Source organism: Pristis pectinata, chromosome 14, assembly GCF_009764475.1.
Source record: "Pristis pectinata isolate sPriPec2 chromosome 14, sPriPec2.1.pri, whole genome shotgun sequence".
NCBI classification, from domain to species: domain Eukaryota; kingdom Metazoa; phylum Chordata; class Chondrichthyes; order Rhinopristiformes; family Pristidae; genus Pristis; species Pristis pectinata.
Window position 1 is genome coordinate 2,706,948 of NC_067418.1, and position 17,633 is coordinate 2,724,580.

The 17,633-nt window shown below is 44.1% G+C and overlaps 1 protein-coding gene across 9 annotated transcripts in view; it reads left to right on the forward strand.

The window, feature by feature from the left end:
* Positions 1–17,633, forward strand: part of LOC127577647 (transcriptional enhancer factor TEF-1) — a 264,344-nt gene that overhangs the window by 189,703 nt on the left and 57,008 nt on the right. For 7 of the 9 annotated variants that reach the window (XM_052029006.1, XM_052029011.1, XM_052029007.1 and 4 more), the window contains 3 exons: positions 1,125–1,189; positions 7,872–7,934; positions 8,032–8,094. In XM_052029006.1, the coding sequence (XP_051884966.1) occupies positions 1,125–1,189; positions 7,872–7,934; positions 8,032–8,094 (191 nt within the window). Of the gene's footprint in view, positions 1–1,124; positions 1,190–7,871; positions 7,935–8,031; positions 8,095–16,495; positions 16,508–17,633 lie in introns of all 9 variants that reach the window. The other 2 variants (XM_052029013.1, XM_052029014.1) reach the window with 2 other exon arrangements.

A 17,633-nucleotide genomic window follows, 5' to 3' on the forward strand; every position in this document is an offset into this window, starting at 1 on the left:
TCCCTTTTTGTGTAAACCAATGGCAAAAGGAATCAAAGAGGGGTTGGCGGGCAAGTGTGAGGGAGAATATGTTGGTGGTACAGCCATGTAAGGAGAGGGGGAATGGGATTGCTCCCCTACAGCTGATGGGCTGAATTGTTACATACCAGCAACAATAGAAACACCCCGAGTCATGTACAAGTGTTAAAAACTATTTTATTAATAACTACTTGTAATAATAAGAAAAGTAAAAACATTAGATATCAAACATAATCCCCAAAACTAAACTCAAAGTGTGTGTGTGTGGCAAGATCCCAAACCCCAAGTCTAGGAATAGTTCTCAAAGTTTAGTTCAGCAGGTCATAAGGTGAAATGTGAGCAAAGGCTTCCGCAAAACCGCTGTTGACTGAAGAGGAAATGTAGAGAGAGAATTTACGAAAACCACACGTTCCACGATGGAGCCCATACGACACCTCAATCGCCGATGATCTCCATTGCTTTGTTCCGAAGTATCTGCCACCCCGAAGGCATTCAATATGTGGCCATCCAGAGAAATACCTGTTTCCCGCTACAGGTTAACGACAAAGTGGACTCCACTTGATTTCTCCAAAAATCCATACATGGATTGTAGTGACAGACACAGCTACTGTTCTTCATCCATTGTTACGGAGACCAGCAGTTAGTGTGTGTCTGTCTCTCTCTCTCTCTTCTCAACTCTCTTCAATTCGCTGAGCAAAACTGTCAGCACGTTCTTATCTTCTTGCTGTCTGGATGACACCACACGCACGCACTACTGCTCTGCTGTCCAGGTGCCTTAAAGGGACATTCACCAAATAGCAACCTGACTTGTAACAGAATAGCCTGTGATGTCTTTAGAAGTGCATTTTAAGGAGAGGCTGGGTAAATATATCAGTAAGAAAGGAATTAAAGGGGATGGTGGGAGGGGAGGTGTGGAGCATAAATGGCAGCATTGAGCACTTGGACTGAAAGGCTTATGTCTCTGCTGCAGATTCCGTGTAGCAGAGAATGTTCTCTCCTTTGTATCCCTTTCCTCATGAGTTGAAAGGTTTGTTCCCGTGCAAAAGTATGTCCCCCATCGTGCCTTGGTAACACATTTAATGATCCATATTTTTTTTTGTTTGCAGGTCGCAATGAGTTGATAGCCAGGTACATCAAGTTAAGAACAGGGAAGACACGAACCAGGAAGCAGGTAAAATAGGCTGACGGGAGGACGTGCACGTTGGAGAACCTGGTCTTGGTCTCTTGCGGGTCGGGTCCTTTGCACCGCAGCTGCAGTACGCCATCGACTCGCTACATTTAATTTGCACATTGCTGTCATCACTGCAGTCACGTTCACAAAACAAGGACGTTTCTGTCTGCCTTGGACGTTCATCAATTTATTAACTTCAGGAATTAACAGCTCTCTTTCTTAAATGGATGTTAATGTTGGAGTTAAATGTATGCGTTTCAAGTACGTAGTTCACAAGTGCAGAAATGGACGTCATGCTTTAGCATCCATCCATTCTGTATGTGAATGGATTTAGCTGATATTGATTGGCACCTCCTTAGTGCAAAAGGTTTGGATGGGGTGGAATTTGTTAGGTGTGTCCAGGAAGGATTCTTGACACAATATGTAGACGAGCCGACTAGAGGAGAGGCCATTCTGGATCCGGTACTAGGCAATGAACCTGGTCAGGTATCAGATCTCTCAGTGGGAGAGCATTTTGGAGACGGTGACCACAACTCCCTGATCTTTACCCGTGCCTTGGAAAAGGAGGTAGATGGAATGGGAAAGTATTTAATTGGGGGAGGGGGAATTATGATGCTATTAGGCAGGAACTTGGGAGTGTAAATTGGGAGCAGATGTACTCAGGGAAATGCACAATAGAGATGTGGAAGTTGTTTAGAGATCACTTGCATGGGGTTCTGGATAGGTTTGTCCCATTGAGGCAGGAAAAGTATGGTAGGGTGAAGGAACCATGGTTGACAAGAGATGTGGAATATCTAGTGAAGAGGAAGAAAGAAGCTTGCTTAAGGTTTCAGAAGCAAGGATCAGACAGGGCTCGAGAGAGTTACAAGGTAGCCACGAAGGAGCTTAAGAATGGACTTAGGAGAACTGGAAGGGGGCAAGTAGGATTAAGGAAAACCCCAAGGCGTTCTTCTCGTATGTGAAGAACAGGAGGATGACTAGAGTGAAGGTAGGACCGATTAGGGATAGAGGAGGAAACGTGCCTGGATCTGGAGGAGGTAGGGGAGGTCCTTGATGAATACGTTGCTTCAATATTCACCAGCAAGAGAGACCTTGACGTTTTTGAGGGCAGTGTAAAAATAGGCTGATAAGCTAGAACATGTCAATGTTAAGGAGGAGGATGTGCTGGAACTTTTGAAAAACATTAGGATAGCTAAGTCCCCGGGGCCGGATGGGATGTATCCCAGGATACTATGGGAAGTGAGGGAAGATATTTCTGAGCCCTTAGTTGATGATCTTTGTGTCCTCACTGGCCACAGGTGTAGTACCAGATGATTGGAGAGTGGCAAATGTTATTCCTTTGTTCAAGAAAGGGAGTAGGGATAACCCTGGGAATTATAGACCAGTGAGTCTTACTTCAGTGGTGGACAAATTATTGAAAGGTTCTTAGGGACAGGGTTTATGAGCATTTGGAGAAGCAGTCTGATTAGGGACAGTCAGCATGGCTTTGTGAGGGGCAGGTCATGCCTCACAGGCCTGATTGAATTCTTTAAGGATGTGGCAAAGCACATAGATGAGGGTAGAGCAGTGGATGTGGTGTATATGGACTTCAGTAAGGCATTTGATAAGGTTCCCCTTGATAGGCTCATTCAGAAGGTCAGGAGGCATGGGATCCAGGGAAACTTGGCTGTGTGGAATCAGAATTGGCTTGCCATAGAAGACAGGGTGGTTGTAGATGGAGCGTATTCTGCCTGGAGGTTGGTGACCAGTGGTGTTCCACAGGGATCTGTTCTGGGACCCCTGCTCTTTGTGATTTTTATAAATGACTTGGATGAGGAAGTGGGAGGGTGGGTTAGTAAGTTTGCAGATGACATGAAAGTTGTGGTGTTGTAGGTAGTGTTAGAGGGTTGTCGAGGGATACAATGGGACATTGATAGGATGCAAAGCTGGTCTGACAAGTGACAGATGGAGTTCAACTCAGAAAAGTGTAAATCGATTCACTTTGGAAGGTCGAATTTCAAGGCAGAATACAGGGTTAATGGTAGAATTCTTAGCAGTGTGGAGGAACAGAGGGATCTTCTAGTCCAAGTTCATATATCCCTCAAAGTTGCTGCGCAAGTTGATAGGGTGGTTAAGAAGGCATATGGTGTGTTGGCCTTCATTAGTCGGGGTATTGAGTTCAAGAGCTGCGAGGTAATGTTGCAGCTCTGTAAAACCCTGGTTAGACCACACATAGAATATTGTTCAGCTCTGGTCGCCTCACTGTAGGAAGGATGTGGAAGTTTTAGGAAGGGTGCAAAGGAGATTTACCAGGATGCTACCTGGATTGGAGAGCATGTCTTATGAGGATAGGTTGAGCGAGCTGGGGCTTTTCTCTTTGGAGAGAAGGAGGATGAAAGGTGACCTGATAGAGGTGTACTAGATGATAAGAGGCATAGATCGAGTGGACAGTCAGAGACTTTTTCCTAGGGTGAAAATGGCTCACATGAATGGGCACTTTTAAGGTGCTTGGAGGAGGATATGAAGGGGATGTCAGGGGTAAGTTTTTCTTCCCCCCCCCCCACAGAGAGTGGTGGGTCTGTGGAATGCGCTGACAAGGATGCTGGTAGTGGCAGATACATTAGGGACATTTAAGAGACTCTTAGGCACATGGATGATAGAAAAATGGAGGACTATGTGGGAGGGAAGGGTTAGATTGAAGGGTGGTAGAAATGGTAGAAATTTGGAACTTTTTTCATTCACTCAATGGATGTGGGCTTTGCAGACTGAGCCAGCATTTAATTGCCCATCCCTAGTTGCCCGTGAGAAGGTGGTGGTGAGCTGCCTTCTTGAACCGCTGAGGTCCCTGAGGTGTGGGTGTCCCCACAGTGCTGTTAGGGAAGGAGTTCCAGGATCTTGACCCAGCGACGGTGAAGGAACGGTGATATATTCCCGTCAGGATGGGGTGTGGCTCGGAGGGAAACTCCCAGGGGGTGGTGCTGCCCATGCTTTTGCTGCCCTTGGTGGAGGTGATGGGTTTGGAAGGTGCTGTCTAAGGGGTTCCTTACACAAATGACAATTAATGTTAATTTAGTTGCTTATTTTGAACCTGAGATATCTAGGTTTTAGTTAAATGGCCTCCACTTGTTCATATATTGAGTGAAGGGGTGTATTTTGTCATCTCAGGATGATATTATATTGTGACGGGGGAATCTCATTGGTGCAACCTTCTGAAAATAACCACACCAACCATTTCTAAAATCAGGAGCATCTCTATACAGGTGAATGAAGATGCTGGTTCTATCTTAACTGACTCCTGGGGGATGATGAAGAACAAACGAGACCCTGGGATGATTGGGAGGTGACATAACCAGTTGAAACTATCTCTGCATGCATCTCTCCCTTTCTCTTCCTCTACCCCCCATCTCTTCATCCACTAAAAAAAGTTCCCTGAATATATCTCTGAGTAGAATAACGGGTTTACTCATTGAACCAAGCACTCAGTGGTTCTGTTGTAACAAGATATTTAACTGCCCAAATAGGGGACTGAAATTTAAACTCTGTTTTAATGCTGTTTCTTCATTCCCTGTTAGGGGCATGTTGCAAAGTAGAGTAGGTCATTCAGTCTATTTAAGCTGCTTTGTATGTGTTATCTAATTGGTCTTTGAATGATTCCCATCCCGCATCCATGAATTCTGGATTGTAGTGTAAATTAACTTGAAACTAACAATTTGTTAATAATTCTTGGTCTGAGATACAGGCCAAATGGTGGTAAGTGGAATTCAGGTATGGTTCAACCATGATCAAATTGAATGATAGAATGGGCTTGAGGGGCTGAATGGCCTCTCGGTTCTGTGTATTCCAGTATTAAAATCGCTTTCTACATTTTTAGAAGGTTTCGTGCAGGGTGACTGGTTTCCAGATGAGCACGGTGAACTGTGCTTCAGTTGTCTGTCCACAGACCCTCTTTTTTTCATTTAAAACAACAGAAAATTGTCCAAGAAGTCAAATCATATATTAGAATATCGTGAGCTTGGCAGCAACTCTAAATGCAGTCAGTGTATTCACTCAGACCACTTCTCTATTGATCAGAACCCACAGTCACAACTGGCTTCTCGATTGGTACATAAATCCCCTTGTGCTAACCCAGTGTACCTTCATCAGTGACATTATCTCTTTAGTTGAGCTGCCAGTCCAGTCAATGGGTCATTTCATAACGGCCAGATCAACGCCCCATGTCTCTCTGGCCTGTCGATGCATTCCCGAGTCATGATGGGGTGTGGCTCGGAGGGAAACTCCCAGGGGGTTCAATATATCAGCTTCTGATATGTAAATGGTATTGCACAATTTAAAATTGTGAACTTTCATGAACTACTTAGGTAGTACAAACTGTCAATCTGTTTCCAGCATCTTGTAAATGCCTGATCACCCCTGAGCTTCTCTAAGCTGTAAATAGAATCATAGACTTGCGCAACATGGCAACAGGCTCTTCAGCCCGGCTCGTGCAAGTGTATGGTTTTGGTCACCCTGTTATAGGAAAGACGTGGTTAAACTGGAAAGAGTGCAGAGAAGATTTACGAGGATGTTGGTAGTGTAGCGGTTAGTGTAACGCTTTACAGTGCCAGCGACCTGGGTTCAATTCCCGCTGCTGTCTGTAAGGAGTTTGTACGTTCTCCCCGTGTCTATGTGGGTTTCCTCCGGGTGCTCCGGTTTCCTCCCACATTCCAAAGACGTACGGGGTAGGAAGTTGTGGGCGTGCTATGTTGGCACTGGAAGTGTGGGCTGCCCCCAGAACACACTATGCAAAAGATGCATTTCACTGTGTTTTGATGTACATGTGACTAATAAAGATATCTTATTTTACCTTATCTAGAGGGCCTGAGTTATAGGGAGAGGTTGGCCAGGCAAGGTCTCTATTCCTTGGAACTTAGGATAATGAGAGGCGACCTTATAGAAGTAATTAAAATTATGAGAGGGATAGATAAGGTGGACGGTAACAGTCTTTTCCCCAGGGTAGGGGAGTCCAAAACTAGGGGGCATAGGTTTAGGGTGAGAGGGGAAAGATTTAAAAGGGACCTGAGGGGGATCTTTTTCACGCAGAGGGTGGTGAGTGCTGCGAGAGGAAGTGGTTGAGGCAGGTACAACAGGATCATTTAAGAAGCTGAAGGGTCTGTATACGTGCTGTATTGCTCTATGACTCTAGGCCGACCAAGTTGCCTATCTGAGCTATTCCCATTTGCCCAGGTTTGGCCCATATCCTTCTAAACCTTTCCTATCCATGTACCTGTCCAAAGGTCTTCTAAAGGTAATTGTACCCACCCCTACCACATCCTCTGGCAGCTCGTTCCATACACCCACCACCCTCTGTGTGGAAAACGTTGCCCCTCAGGTCCCCTTTGAATCTTTCCTCTCTCACCTTAAACCTATGCCCACTAGTTTTGGACTCCCCTACCTTGGGGAAAAAGACTGACCATTCAGCTTCTCTGTGCCCCTCATGAATTTGTATACCTCAATAAGGTCATCCCTCAGCCTCCTTCGCTCCAGGGAAAACAGTCCCAGTGTCTCCTTATAGCTCAACCCCTCCAGTCCCAGTATCATCCTTGTGATTCTTTTCTGCACCCTATCCAGCTCAGTGACATCCTTCCTATAGCTGGGTGACCAGAACTGCACACAGTGCTCCAAGTGTGCTCTCACCAACGTCTTGTGCAGTTGTAACATGACATCCCAACTTTTGTACTCAATCCCCTGACTGATGAGGGCAAGTGTGCCAAACGCCTCCTTCACCACTGTCTACCTGTGTTGCCACTTCTGGGGATTGATGTTGTACCTCTGCCCCTAGGTCTCTCTGGTCTACAACAATCCCCAGGGCCCTGCCATTTACTGTTTGTCCTGCCCTGGTTTAACTTATCAAAATGCAACGCTTCACAGTTACTGAGTTAAATTCCAAGTCTCGCCTCTTTTCACATGTCAAGGTATCCAAGATGTTTTTGACTGGTGATTATTCTGATGGTCTCCTGGAGCCTTTCCAAACCTCAGGATCAGCTATGATTGCTACAAATCTCTTCTGAGTTTCTGTTTAAGGCCAAACCCATAGATTGGAGTTCTATTTTATCAATTTACCAATTCACATTGTATCAATTAATTGGATTGAAAGCTGCTTCCTAATTAAATTCTTTACACACAGGTCAAATGGGGCCTTGGTTTTAGAACTTGCATGTTTTGTCTTTTATTTATTTTTGGAAAATTAAATCTGCAGCACAGCTGCTAGTATTTTTATTCATTTGAACTGATCTTTCTAGTTGAAGTCTATTCTTCTGACAGCTGTTTTTTGTTTTGTTTCCTTTGTGCATGTCTTTTGTTGTTTTACTTGCTCTGATGGCTTGTGCTCCAATCCAATTAACTGATGGCAGTGGCACTGGAGGCAGCCAAGTTGGCCGCTTGATTTCCACCTGACATTTGGCGATACCAAAATCAACCTTCTCCAGGTCCACGCATGCAACAGCCGTGTGGAGGTTTCTGCAGTGATGACACTCCATGTTGCACTGGTGCATAGTTGCAACCTGCCTGCTGGGAATGCAAATTCCTCCAAGTGCTAAGCTCGTTAAGAAGGTTTAGATAATGTTTTCCATAAACAAAGCAACAGCAATCAACTGAAGACAGAAGACATGTTTCACCTTTAATTTGCCTTTTTTTTGTTTCTTGTTTCATGGGGTGCACAATGTAGGTGTCTAGTCATATACAGGTGTTAGCAAGAAAGAAAGTTCGGGAAATTCAAGCCGCCATTAAGGTACGTCCGGCTCGCTTCTTTGCATAGGGGCTTTTGTTTCCATGGTTACAGGCTTTTTTTTTCTCTTTTGTTTTCCTCCCCTCCCCTACCCTTGCAGGTGTCTAGTCACATTCAGGTTCTTGCTCGAAGGAAATCCCGTGAGATTCATTCCAAGCTGAAGGTATGCGCTTCTCTGCTTTGGGCTTGCTGTTGCCTCATTTCCACCTTTCTAACTCCCTCTTTCACGGACTTTCCTTGCTCCTCTGCTGACTCTCTCTCTGAGCCTCTTTCCCCCTTGCATGCCGCTATGTATGATGCTGTTTTAATTTAACCCTCTGGGCTACACGCTCTGCAGAGAGCAGATCAAAATGATTTGGCCCATCATTGGCAGATTTTGTTGAGGAGTGTATGTTTGGATTGAAGGTGATGAAAAATAGTTAATTTGCATGAATCTTAAAAACCCCATTCACTGTATGTATGTAATTTGCAAACTTACTGTGCAGGAATCTGGCATTTATATTAAACATAAGAATTTACAACTGGCTCTTGACAGACCGGTTATTGCAATGTAGAACAGTACAGCACAGGAACAGGCCCTTCGGCTCACAACGTCTGTGCTGAACACGATGCTGAATTAAACTAAATCTCGTCTGCCTGCACATGATCTATATCCCTCCATTCCCTGCCTATCCATGTGTTTATCTAAAAGCCTCTTAAACCCCACTATTGTATCTGCTGTCACCATTCACCCCTGGCAGCCTGTTCCAGGCACCCACCACTCTCTGGGGAAAAAAACTTGCCCCATACGTCATCTTTAAACTTTCCCCCTGTCACCTTAAATGTATGTCCTCTAGTATTTGACATTTCTACTGTGGGGGGTTAAAGGTTTTGACTGTCTACCCTGGCAATGCTTCTCATAATTTTATAAACTTCTATCAGTTTCCCCCCCTCAGCCTCCGACTCTCCAGAGAAAACAACCCAAGTTTGTCCAACTCTCCTTATAGTTCATACCCTCTAATCCAGGTAGCATCCTGGTGAACCTCTTCTGCGCCCTCTCCAAACCTCCACATCCTTCCTGCAATGGGGTGACCAGAACTGAACACAATGTTACCCGTGGGTTTTAAATTTTATATGTTCCACCAGACACACACACAGGCGATAAACCTTCGTTTTCACACCATTGTTGGAATGAAATAAAGGATGTGCCGTAGAACACTTTTCAAATGACAAAATGACCCTGAGGCAGGCTTGATCCAAATACCTTTTCAAAAGGAAATACTCCTGGCTTCAAGGCCACAGAAAAGATATGGATTACTGGGCACTGCAAGCAAAAAAGCTTTTTCTCTGTAACTGTGTATGTTCCTCAAAGGGTTAAATAACAAAAAAGGAACAAAGGAAACAGCATTTTTTTATTTCTGACCAGATATGCTAAATTGCATGGTACAGATAACGAGCTGGCCTGGCTCTGACGCGCTTGTTAAAGATGTGAAGCATCTGGTTTTTTGAATGTAGCATGCTGGCAAGAATGATTGGCAGCTGCAGACTGACTGGTAACAGCATCTGCTCATCAGCCCGGCTTACTGGAGCCAATGGGAGTTGGTGGCCTTATGTGCACAGGCACACACGCATACAAGCACGGGTGCACACGGGCACATGTTCAGAGTAACACGTACACATTCACGTTACATGCGCTGAAAGGTCCACATGCTGACACACACTCGTGTTGACACACTCTCAGACACACTGATACCTCTCCTCACACTCCCTCCATGCACTGTGCCCCGCAGACGTGGACTCGCTCGCTCCCTCCGCCCCCACCCCTTCCTACCTTGCTGCCCACTCATTAGTCCACCCACCCACACGTACAATGCATTAATTCCAATGCCTCGGTGTTTTGGGAAAGTGATTTTTGTAGCACTTGCCTGTTGTACGCTACCCTCTAGTGGTGTGAAAAATTCCACCCCTTCCTCTCCTAACTGACCATTCACACTCAGCAGTAAAGGAGAACAGCTTTATAACTGGGCACAGTGTCCTCAAATCTATTCCCCTCCAGCCAATGGTCTCCTCATCTCCTGTTCACCCCATACTTAACCCCCTTCGCCTCCTGCCTCCTGCCTCCACCCAGAGGTGTATTTGTGAATTTGATTTTTTGTCCCCTCAATTGCATTCCAGTTAAAACAGTTGGATTTTTGAGCCGATTTCTTTTTTATGAAATAACTGATGCGTGAAGGAACCAATGTTGTTTTCAAGGAGCGTTGAGCATTCCCAGTTGGTGTCTGGTTGTGTTGACGGATCATCATTCCCTATTATAAAGACACTTAAGGAGATCTCTGCCACTTTTGTTAATGATGCCAAGGCAGACTGACAGTAGCAAGCATAAGAGGGTTGTAGAGTTGTGCAGCATAGAAACAGGCCCTTTGGCCCACTGCATCTATGCTGACCTTCATGCCTATCGATACTCATCCGACCTGCCTGCATTAACCTCTCCCTCTATGCCCTGCTTGTTCAAGTACCTGTCCAGATGCCTTTTCAACATTGCTACTGTTCCTGCCTCCACCACCTCCTCTGGCAGCTCATTCCCGATGCCAACTATACTGTGTGGGGGAAAAAAAATACCCCTCAGATCCCCTTTAAAGTGCCTCCCTCTTGCCTTGAAGCTGTTTTAGACACCTCTACCATGGGAAGCAGGTGCTGGCTATGCCCCTCATCATTTTGTATACCTCTGTCATGTCACCTGTCAGCCTTCTTTGCTCCAGGGAAAATAGTCCCGGCCTGTCCAACCTCTCCTTACAGCTCAAGCCCTCCAGTCCCAGCAACATCCCTGTGAATCTTTTCTGCCCCCTGCCTGTCCAGCTTAATGACATCCTTCCTGTAGTGTAGTGGTCAGAACAGCACACAATACTCCAAGTGTGGCCTCATCAATATTTTGTACAACTGTAACATGATGTCCCAACTCCTACACTCAATTCCTCAAACGATGAAGGCCACCGTGCCATACACCTTCCTCACCACCCTGTCTACCTGCGTTGCCACTTTCAGGGAACTACGTACTTGTAGCCCATGGTCTCTCTGTTCAATGACACTCCTCAGGGCCTGCCATTTGCTGTGTAATTCGTGCCCTGGTTTAGCTTCCCAAAATGCACTACTTTGCACCTGTCTGAGTTAAACCTTGGACAACCAATGCCACCGCCGTCCCCAATACCACCAATTTTGGTGTCATCTGCAAACTTTCTAATCCGGCCACCTACATTCTCTTCAAAATCATCCTGACAAGGATGAGATTTCTGGGTACCTGGAAACTAAAATAGGCTGAAGTCAGCACAGTTTCCTTAAGGAGAGATCTTACCTGACAAATCTGTTGGAATTCTTTGAGGAAGTAACAGGCAGGATAGACAAAGGAGAGTCAGTGGATGTTGTTTACTTGGATTTTCAGATTTTCAGGAAGCCTTTGACAAGGTGCTGTACATGAGGCTGCTAAAGAAGATAGGAGCCCATGGTATTACAGGAAAGGTACCAGCATGGATAGAAGATTGGCTGACTGGCAGAAGGCAAAGAATGGGAATAAAGGGGGCCTCTTCTGGTTGGCTGCCGGGGACTAGTGGTGTTCCGCAGGGGTTGGTGTTGGGTCCACTACTTCTCATGTTATGTGTTAATGATCTGGATGACGAATTGATGGCTTTGTTTGCGGATGATACAAAGATAGGTGGAGGGGCAGGTAGTGTTGAGGAAGCAGGGAGTCTGCAGAAGGACTCAGTCAGGTTGGGAGAATGGGCAAAAAAATGGCAGATGGAATATAGATAAGGGAGGTGTACGGTCATGCACTTTAGTAGAAGGAATAAAGGCGTAGACTACATTCTAAACATGGAGTAAATTCAGAAATCGGAGGCGCAAAGGGACTTGGGAGTCCTAGTGCAGGATTCCCTAAAGGTTAACTTGCAGGTTGAGTTGGTAGTAAGGAAGGCAAATGCAATGTTAGCATTCATTTTGAGAGGATTGGAATATAAAAGCAAGGATGTAATGCTGAGGCGTTATAAGGCATTGGTCAGACCGCATTTGGAGTATTGTGAGCAGTTTTGGGCCCCATATCTAAGGAAGGATATGCTGGCATTGGAGAGGGTCCAGAGGAGGTTTAAAAGAATGATCCTGGGAATGAAAGGGTTAACACACCAGGAGTGTTTGATGGCTCTGGGCCTGTACTCAGTGGAGTTTAGATGGATGAGGGGGGATCTCATTGAAACCTACCGAATATTGAAAGGCCTGGATAGAGTGAACGTGGAGAGGATGTTTCCAGTAGTGGGAGAGTCCAGGACCAGAGGGCACAGCCTCAGAATAGAAGGATGTCCCTTTAGAACAGAGATGAGGAGGAATTTCTTTATCCAGAGGGTGGTAAATCTGTGGAATTGATTGGGTATGTTTAAAGCAGAGCTTGATAGGTTCTTGATTAGTGAGGATGTCAAAGGTTACGGGGAGAAGGCAGGAGAATGGGGTTGAGAGGGAAAAATAAATCTGATCGAATGGCGGAGCAGACTCGATGGGCTGAATGGCCTAATTCTGCTCCTATGTCTTGTGGGTAAAGGAGCTCGCACGTCTCCCTGCAGCACACCACTGGTCACAGGCCTCCAATCTGAAGAAAACAATCCTTCACTATCACCCTCTGCCTCCCATCACTAAGCCAATTTTGTAGACAGTTTGCTAGCTCACCCTGGGTCTCGTGTGTTCCAACCTTCTGGAACAGCGTACCGTGAGGGACCTTGTCAAAGACCTTGCTTAAGTCCCATGTAGACAATGTCTACCATCCTGCTCTCTCTTTAGGAAAGAAATCAGACCCATGCTGACTGTCCCTAATCAGTCCTTGCCTTTCCCAATCTTTCTCTCGGAATTGCTTCCCGTAACTTTCCCACCACTGATGTAAGGCTCACCGTCCTGTGGTTTCCTGGCTGATCCATGCTCTTCCTAAATAAAGGCACAACATGAGTCACCCTCCAGTCTCCTGGTCCCTTACCTGTGCCCAAAATGAGTAGAGGCTGATTTTTTGGGGAAGAGCAAATAGTTTTGTTGAATCTTTTCTTGTGGAGGTTGTTGGCAATATTTTGTGCCAGTCCAGTGTGACACCTTGTCCGGTCACGCATGTGACTGTACACTATGCTTGGCAAAGCATTAAATTACATTCAGCGTAAGACAGAGTCCCACTAGCCATCCATCATGTGTTAGAAGTAAGAAGACTAAGCACCTCTTCTTTTCGAACTATTATTAATTTAAAAGGTACTACTATGCAGCAAAAGATACCTTGTAGAAACAAAGCAAGACCATTGAAGTGTTGGAAAACAAAACGAGCTTTTGTTGACTGTAGTGCAATCCTATTGTACTTGAGGCAATTACACATGAAAGATGTGCTCACAGCACGTCAGACTTTACAAACTATGTAAAGGTTAAAGTTGGAAATTAACACTGGCGACGCACATTCTGCTCAGCTGCTTGGAATGACTCTTAATATTTCCTGGAACTGAACTTAGAAAGAACTAAATAACGTGCAATGATGGTAGTGTAGAGTCCCAAAATGAGTTTTTAAAAAGTAGAACAAAATATTTTGTTCCAAAATCAAAAGAGAAATGTGAAGGGAATTAGCCAGGTGTTAACACTTAGCACGAGCCAGCTTTGTGACGCTTCTGATGAACGATATTTTTCTTCTTGTCTGTAACCTAGTTGCCAGGACAACGAGACTTTCACTATTTATTCCTTTTGATGGGTTAGATGACAAAGTGTCGTGGGAGGCAGTGGTCCAAGTGGCTTTAGTGCGAAGGAGAACTCTACAGGACAATTCTTGCCAGCCCCCTCTGTCCAATAAACAGTGTCGTCAGCCCCACTCTTTGTGATTGCCTAAAAGTCCATTTTGTACATTTGTTTTCCCTCTTCCCCATACTTTCCCCTCCCAATCCATGTATTTTTGCACTCTGTATCACTAGGCACTCAAGCTGAACCACGGCTAAAACTTGCGCTCCTGAATTTCTGATACTGATCAAGAACCATGGAAGTTCTGTGCCTTAGACCAGCTGACAAACACTGCCTCTGTACTAGTTTCTTGTCTGCTTGTGTTTCAGGCATTTTTTTGGTTCAGTTACCACCCAATTCTTACCCACACAAAGAATGATGCCAAAATGTTTCGCCTCGCATTTTTAAAAAATGGGTTTTTAATAATTCATACGCAAAGGAAAACTCCTTTTGATAGAGGGCTTGGCAGTATTTCACTACACAATGAACAGAATTAATTGATGCTCATTAGGCTGTGGGTAGCTATGTATGCATGCTCTTTCATAGGTATTGGCTGATGCTTGGCTGACACAGTGAGCTTTTTTTTTATACTAACCGCTTTCTCTCTAATGAAAAGCAAATTATAAGGCAGGCGTAGAGGCAGAGAGGGGGAAAATTGATTATGCCTTTGAGTTTAGTTATTCATAATGCAACTGAACATCTACATGGAACAGTATTGTGTAAAAGTTTTTGTAGCATAAGATTTACATGTATAACATTCAGTATCTTAAAAGAAAAAGGAGTTTGCAAGGCTTACCTGGTTCAAAAATGTTTTATTTAATTAAATTTTTTTCCAGTGGTTTCAAGAGTTTGATTTTTAGAATGTTTTCTGTGTCGAGTAAATTGTCAACTGTCCTGGATTTTATTATTTCTCGAGTGCATTGAAATCTGCTATCAACAAATAAAATGGATGAATTGCACATGTTTAAGGATTTGTTTCTAATCCCCTTAACTATTTTAGAGACATTCCTGTTCACATTACAAATATTTAAAACTTAAGAAATCAAACAGCGATGGCCAAATCTGTCATGTAATAAAATGTAAGATATCTCTGTTAATTTAAGTCCCGTTACTGATGCAGTTCAGACAAAAAAAACTAAAACCAACGTCAAGACTTCAAAGGGAAGAGACTGGAATGGTCTTGGGGACTTCAGGTGTCAGGAGAAGTTGTGGCTATTGTCCTTGGAACACAGAGGTTAAGTAAAGTGTTGATGAAGGGGAAACTGTTCTCAGTGGCTGAAGGCTTGTTAACTTGAGGATAAAAATTTAATGCAAATAGCAAAAGGGAGGATATGAATTTTTTTCTTGTGCAGTGATTTGCTGTCTGAAAGGGTGAGGGAAGCAGATTTAGTAGGAACCTTCGGAAGGGAATTGGATACAAGTTAAGGGGAAAAATCTTACAGCAGAAATGCAGAGGAATGAGATTACTTGGATATCTTCCAATCCAATAGGCAAATGGACTTTACGGTCCTATTAGCAGAGAATTGTACTAAGCAGAGGCAGAATATTTAAACATTACAGATTCATTTGTTGAGGTGAACACTTGCACAGACTTGAAGTGTGACCTATGCGCTCTCATTGAGGAGTGCTATCCATAGGGGAATGACTTGAAATGCAGAAAGGCGCTTTCTTTGACAGTAAAAACCAGCTGTCGTGCAGTTGAAATGAAAGTTGCCTTTTCACCTGGAGGGAAGGGCTGTTGAGTTTGTGAAATGCTTGTTCACACTTCTTGTTCTTATATAATACAATTTAATCACCTTCTCAGATTTAAAAAAAACACACACACTCAAAGCAGCAAGAAACTGTTTCTAGTAGCAAGAGGGCTCTGTAACCAGAGGACGTGGAGTTAGGATAATTGGCATAAGAACCATAGGGGAGAAGGGGAGGATTTTTTTAAATGCATTGTTATTATAATCTGGAGCATGCTGACTGAAAAAAATAGTGAAAGCAGATTCAGTTGGAACTTTCAGAAGGGAATTAGTTAAACACGGGAAAAGGGAAAAATTGCAGGGCCCTCTGCAAAGAGTTGGGTACATGTGGGGTGACTAAATGAAGAGTCTTTCAGAGAACGGACACAGAAACAGTGGGTCAAATAATCACTGCTTGTGCAGTAAGATAATGCTGTGATAAAGCAGCAAAATGGTCTTTAATCACTTTACAACAAAATAAAACGGGCCATGCTTGGTAAAACCACCCATTCAGTCTATTGCTCGCACTGGGTAATTAAGCAGTAATTTTGTTTTCTTTTGAGTTATGTTAATAAAAATCTTGTTTTCTTAACAGTAATTTTCAAGGCACAGGGTATTCAAGGTGGGAACTGTTGTACGGATGGCCGAGTTCTCTATTCTGTTTTGGGTGGGGGGAGGAGAAGGGAGTGGGGAGAGCAGTGATGATTAAGTTTCAATGCCAAGAGCAATTTGTAACTATGTAGATCAAACAGTCAAGCAGCTGAACATAGCTTTCAAAACCTATGAGAGCAATTTTGCTGTTATTCTGTGGCATTCGTGATTGAATTGGCATTTACAAGTGGGAACCTAGCCTGATCCTGGACGAGTGGTGGCATATGGATTTGTACATGTGTCATTCACAAATAAAGGGACAGCTAATAATTGATGTCAGTAAATTGCCCGGGAAAAAGAGAGGAAAGAAAATCCAGAACAGTTTTGCCATTTTGCATTGATTACTGTTAAGTTTATTATAACTTGTGTAACTTGGGTTTCTTTTTGTTCTGCTATCTAAAAACATTTTAACAAACTATTTGTTGTTGTAAACAGGTAACAAACATGGTGAGTATTTTTTTAAAAGACCGACACGTTGTTTATTTAGTTGCTTATGTGAAGTGGGATATGGTGGAGCTTGGCAGCTGATATCGTGGCAGTGTGAATATTGTTTCAGGGGAATGTGCACCAGGGCTGGGTTTGCTGCTCTGTGCCTTTCTGAGACAAGTATTCCAGTGGTAGAATTGCTACCCCTCCTCGCCAACTCGCATGCTCCCCCCACCGCTCGCTTGCTGCCTGAGCAGACTGCCTGATACCCGTGCTTAAATATATCTGCCTGGAACCCCATAATGAGGATTCTCCCAAACACAGGAGTTAGTCGGTGTCTGGTGGATGTTTTACATTTAGGCACTCCAGGGATTTAAAATATTAAATAACCTTCACTCTGATTTGGTTTAAGATGATGCATCATTATTGAAGCCATTTCATTTGGCTTCTAGATTAGTTGGGGTGGTGGGGGGTGGAAGAGGGGGGTGAAGTTGTTGCTGGTAAATTCGGGCAGGGTCATTCAGGATATCATGTCAAGAAGCACTTCACACAGAATGTAGTGGGGAGAAAACCCCCCAAAAGGATGTGAGAACTTAGGGTGAAAATTTAGAATCTGGAAATGGTAGCTTATTGATGTCTATAACGGGTTATGGAACCCCTCTCGTTAAACCAGAGTTATAGAACTTCTGTGATCTAATTGGTTGGTGGCGGAGTGAGGCTCGAGGGTCTGAAGGTTAGAGCCTTTCACCTTTTGGTTGACTTCCAATGTAGATAGAAACAAATGCTGGAGACTCTCAGCAGGTCGGGCAGCTTCTGTGGGAAGAGAAACAGAGTTAATGTTTCAGGTTGGAGACCTTTCATTTCAGGTCTTTGAGCCTTGTTATTCATATATGCAGATTTTAAATACGGTAGGTTTTTGTACCGTTTGGGCATTGAATCGTTAAGGCAGGAGATGTGTTGCATGAAATTCTGATCAGGGTGTAGTTTATCTCAGATTTTAACTGGAAATGTACGATCGGTGTGCAAGACAAGTTCTTCCACTGTACCTCGGTACATGTGACAATAATAAACCAATACCAATTCCACATTGAGGAATGTTTGTACTGCACAAAACAAACTGTGGTTAAAACTTGATCATCAGTACCTG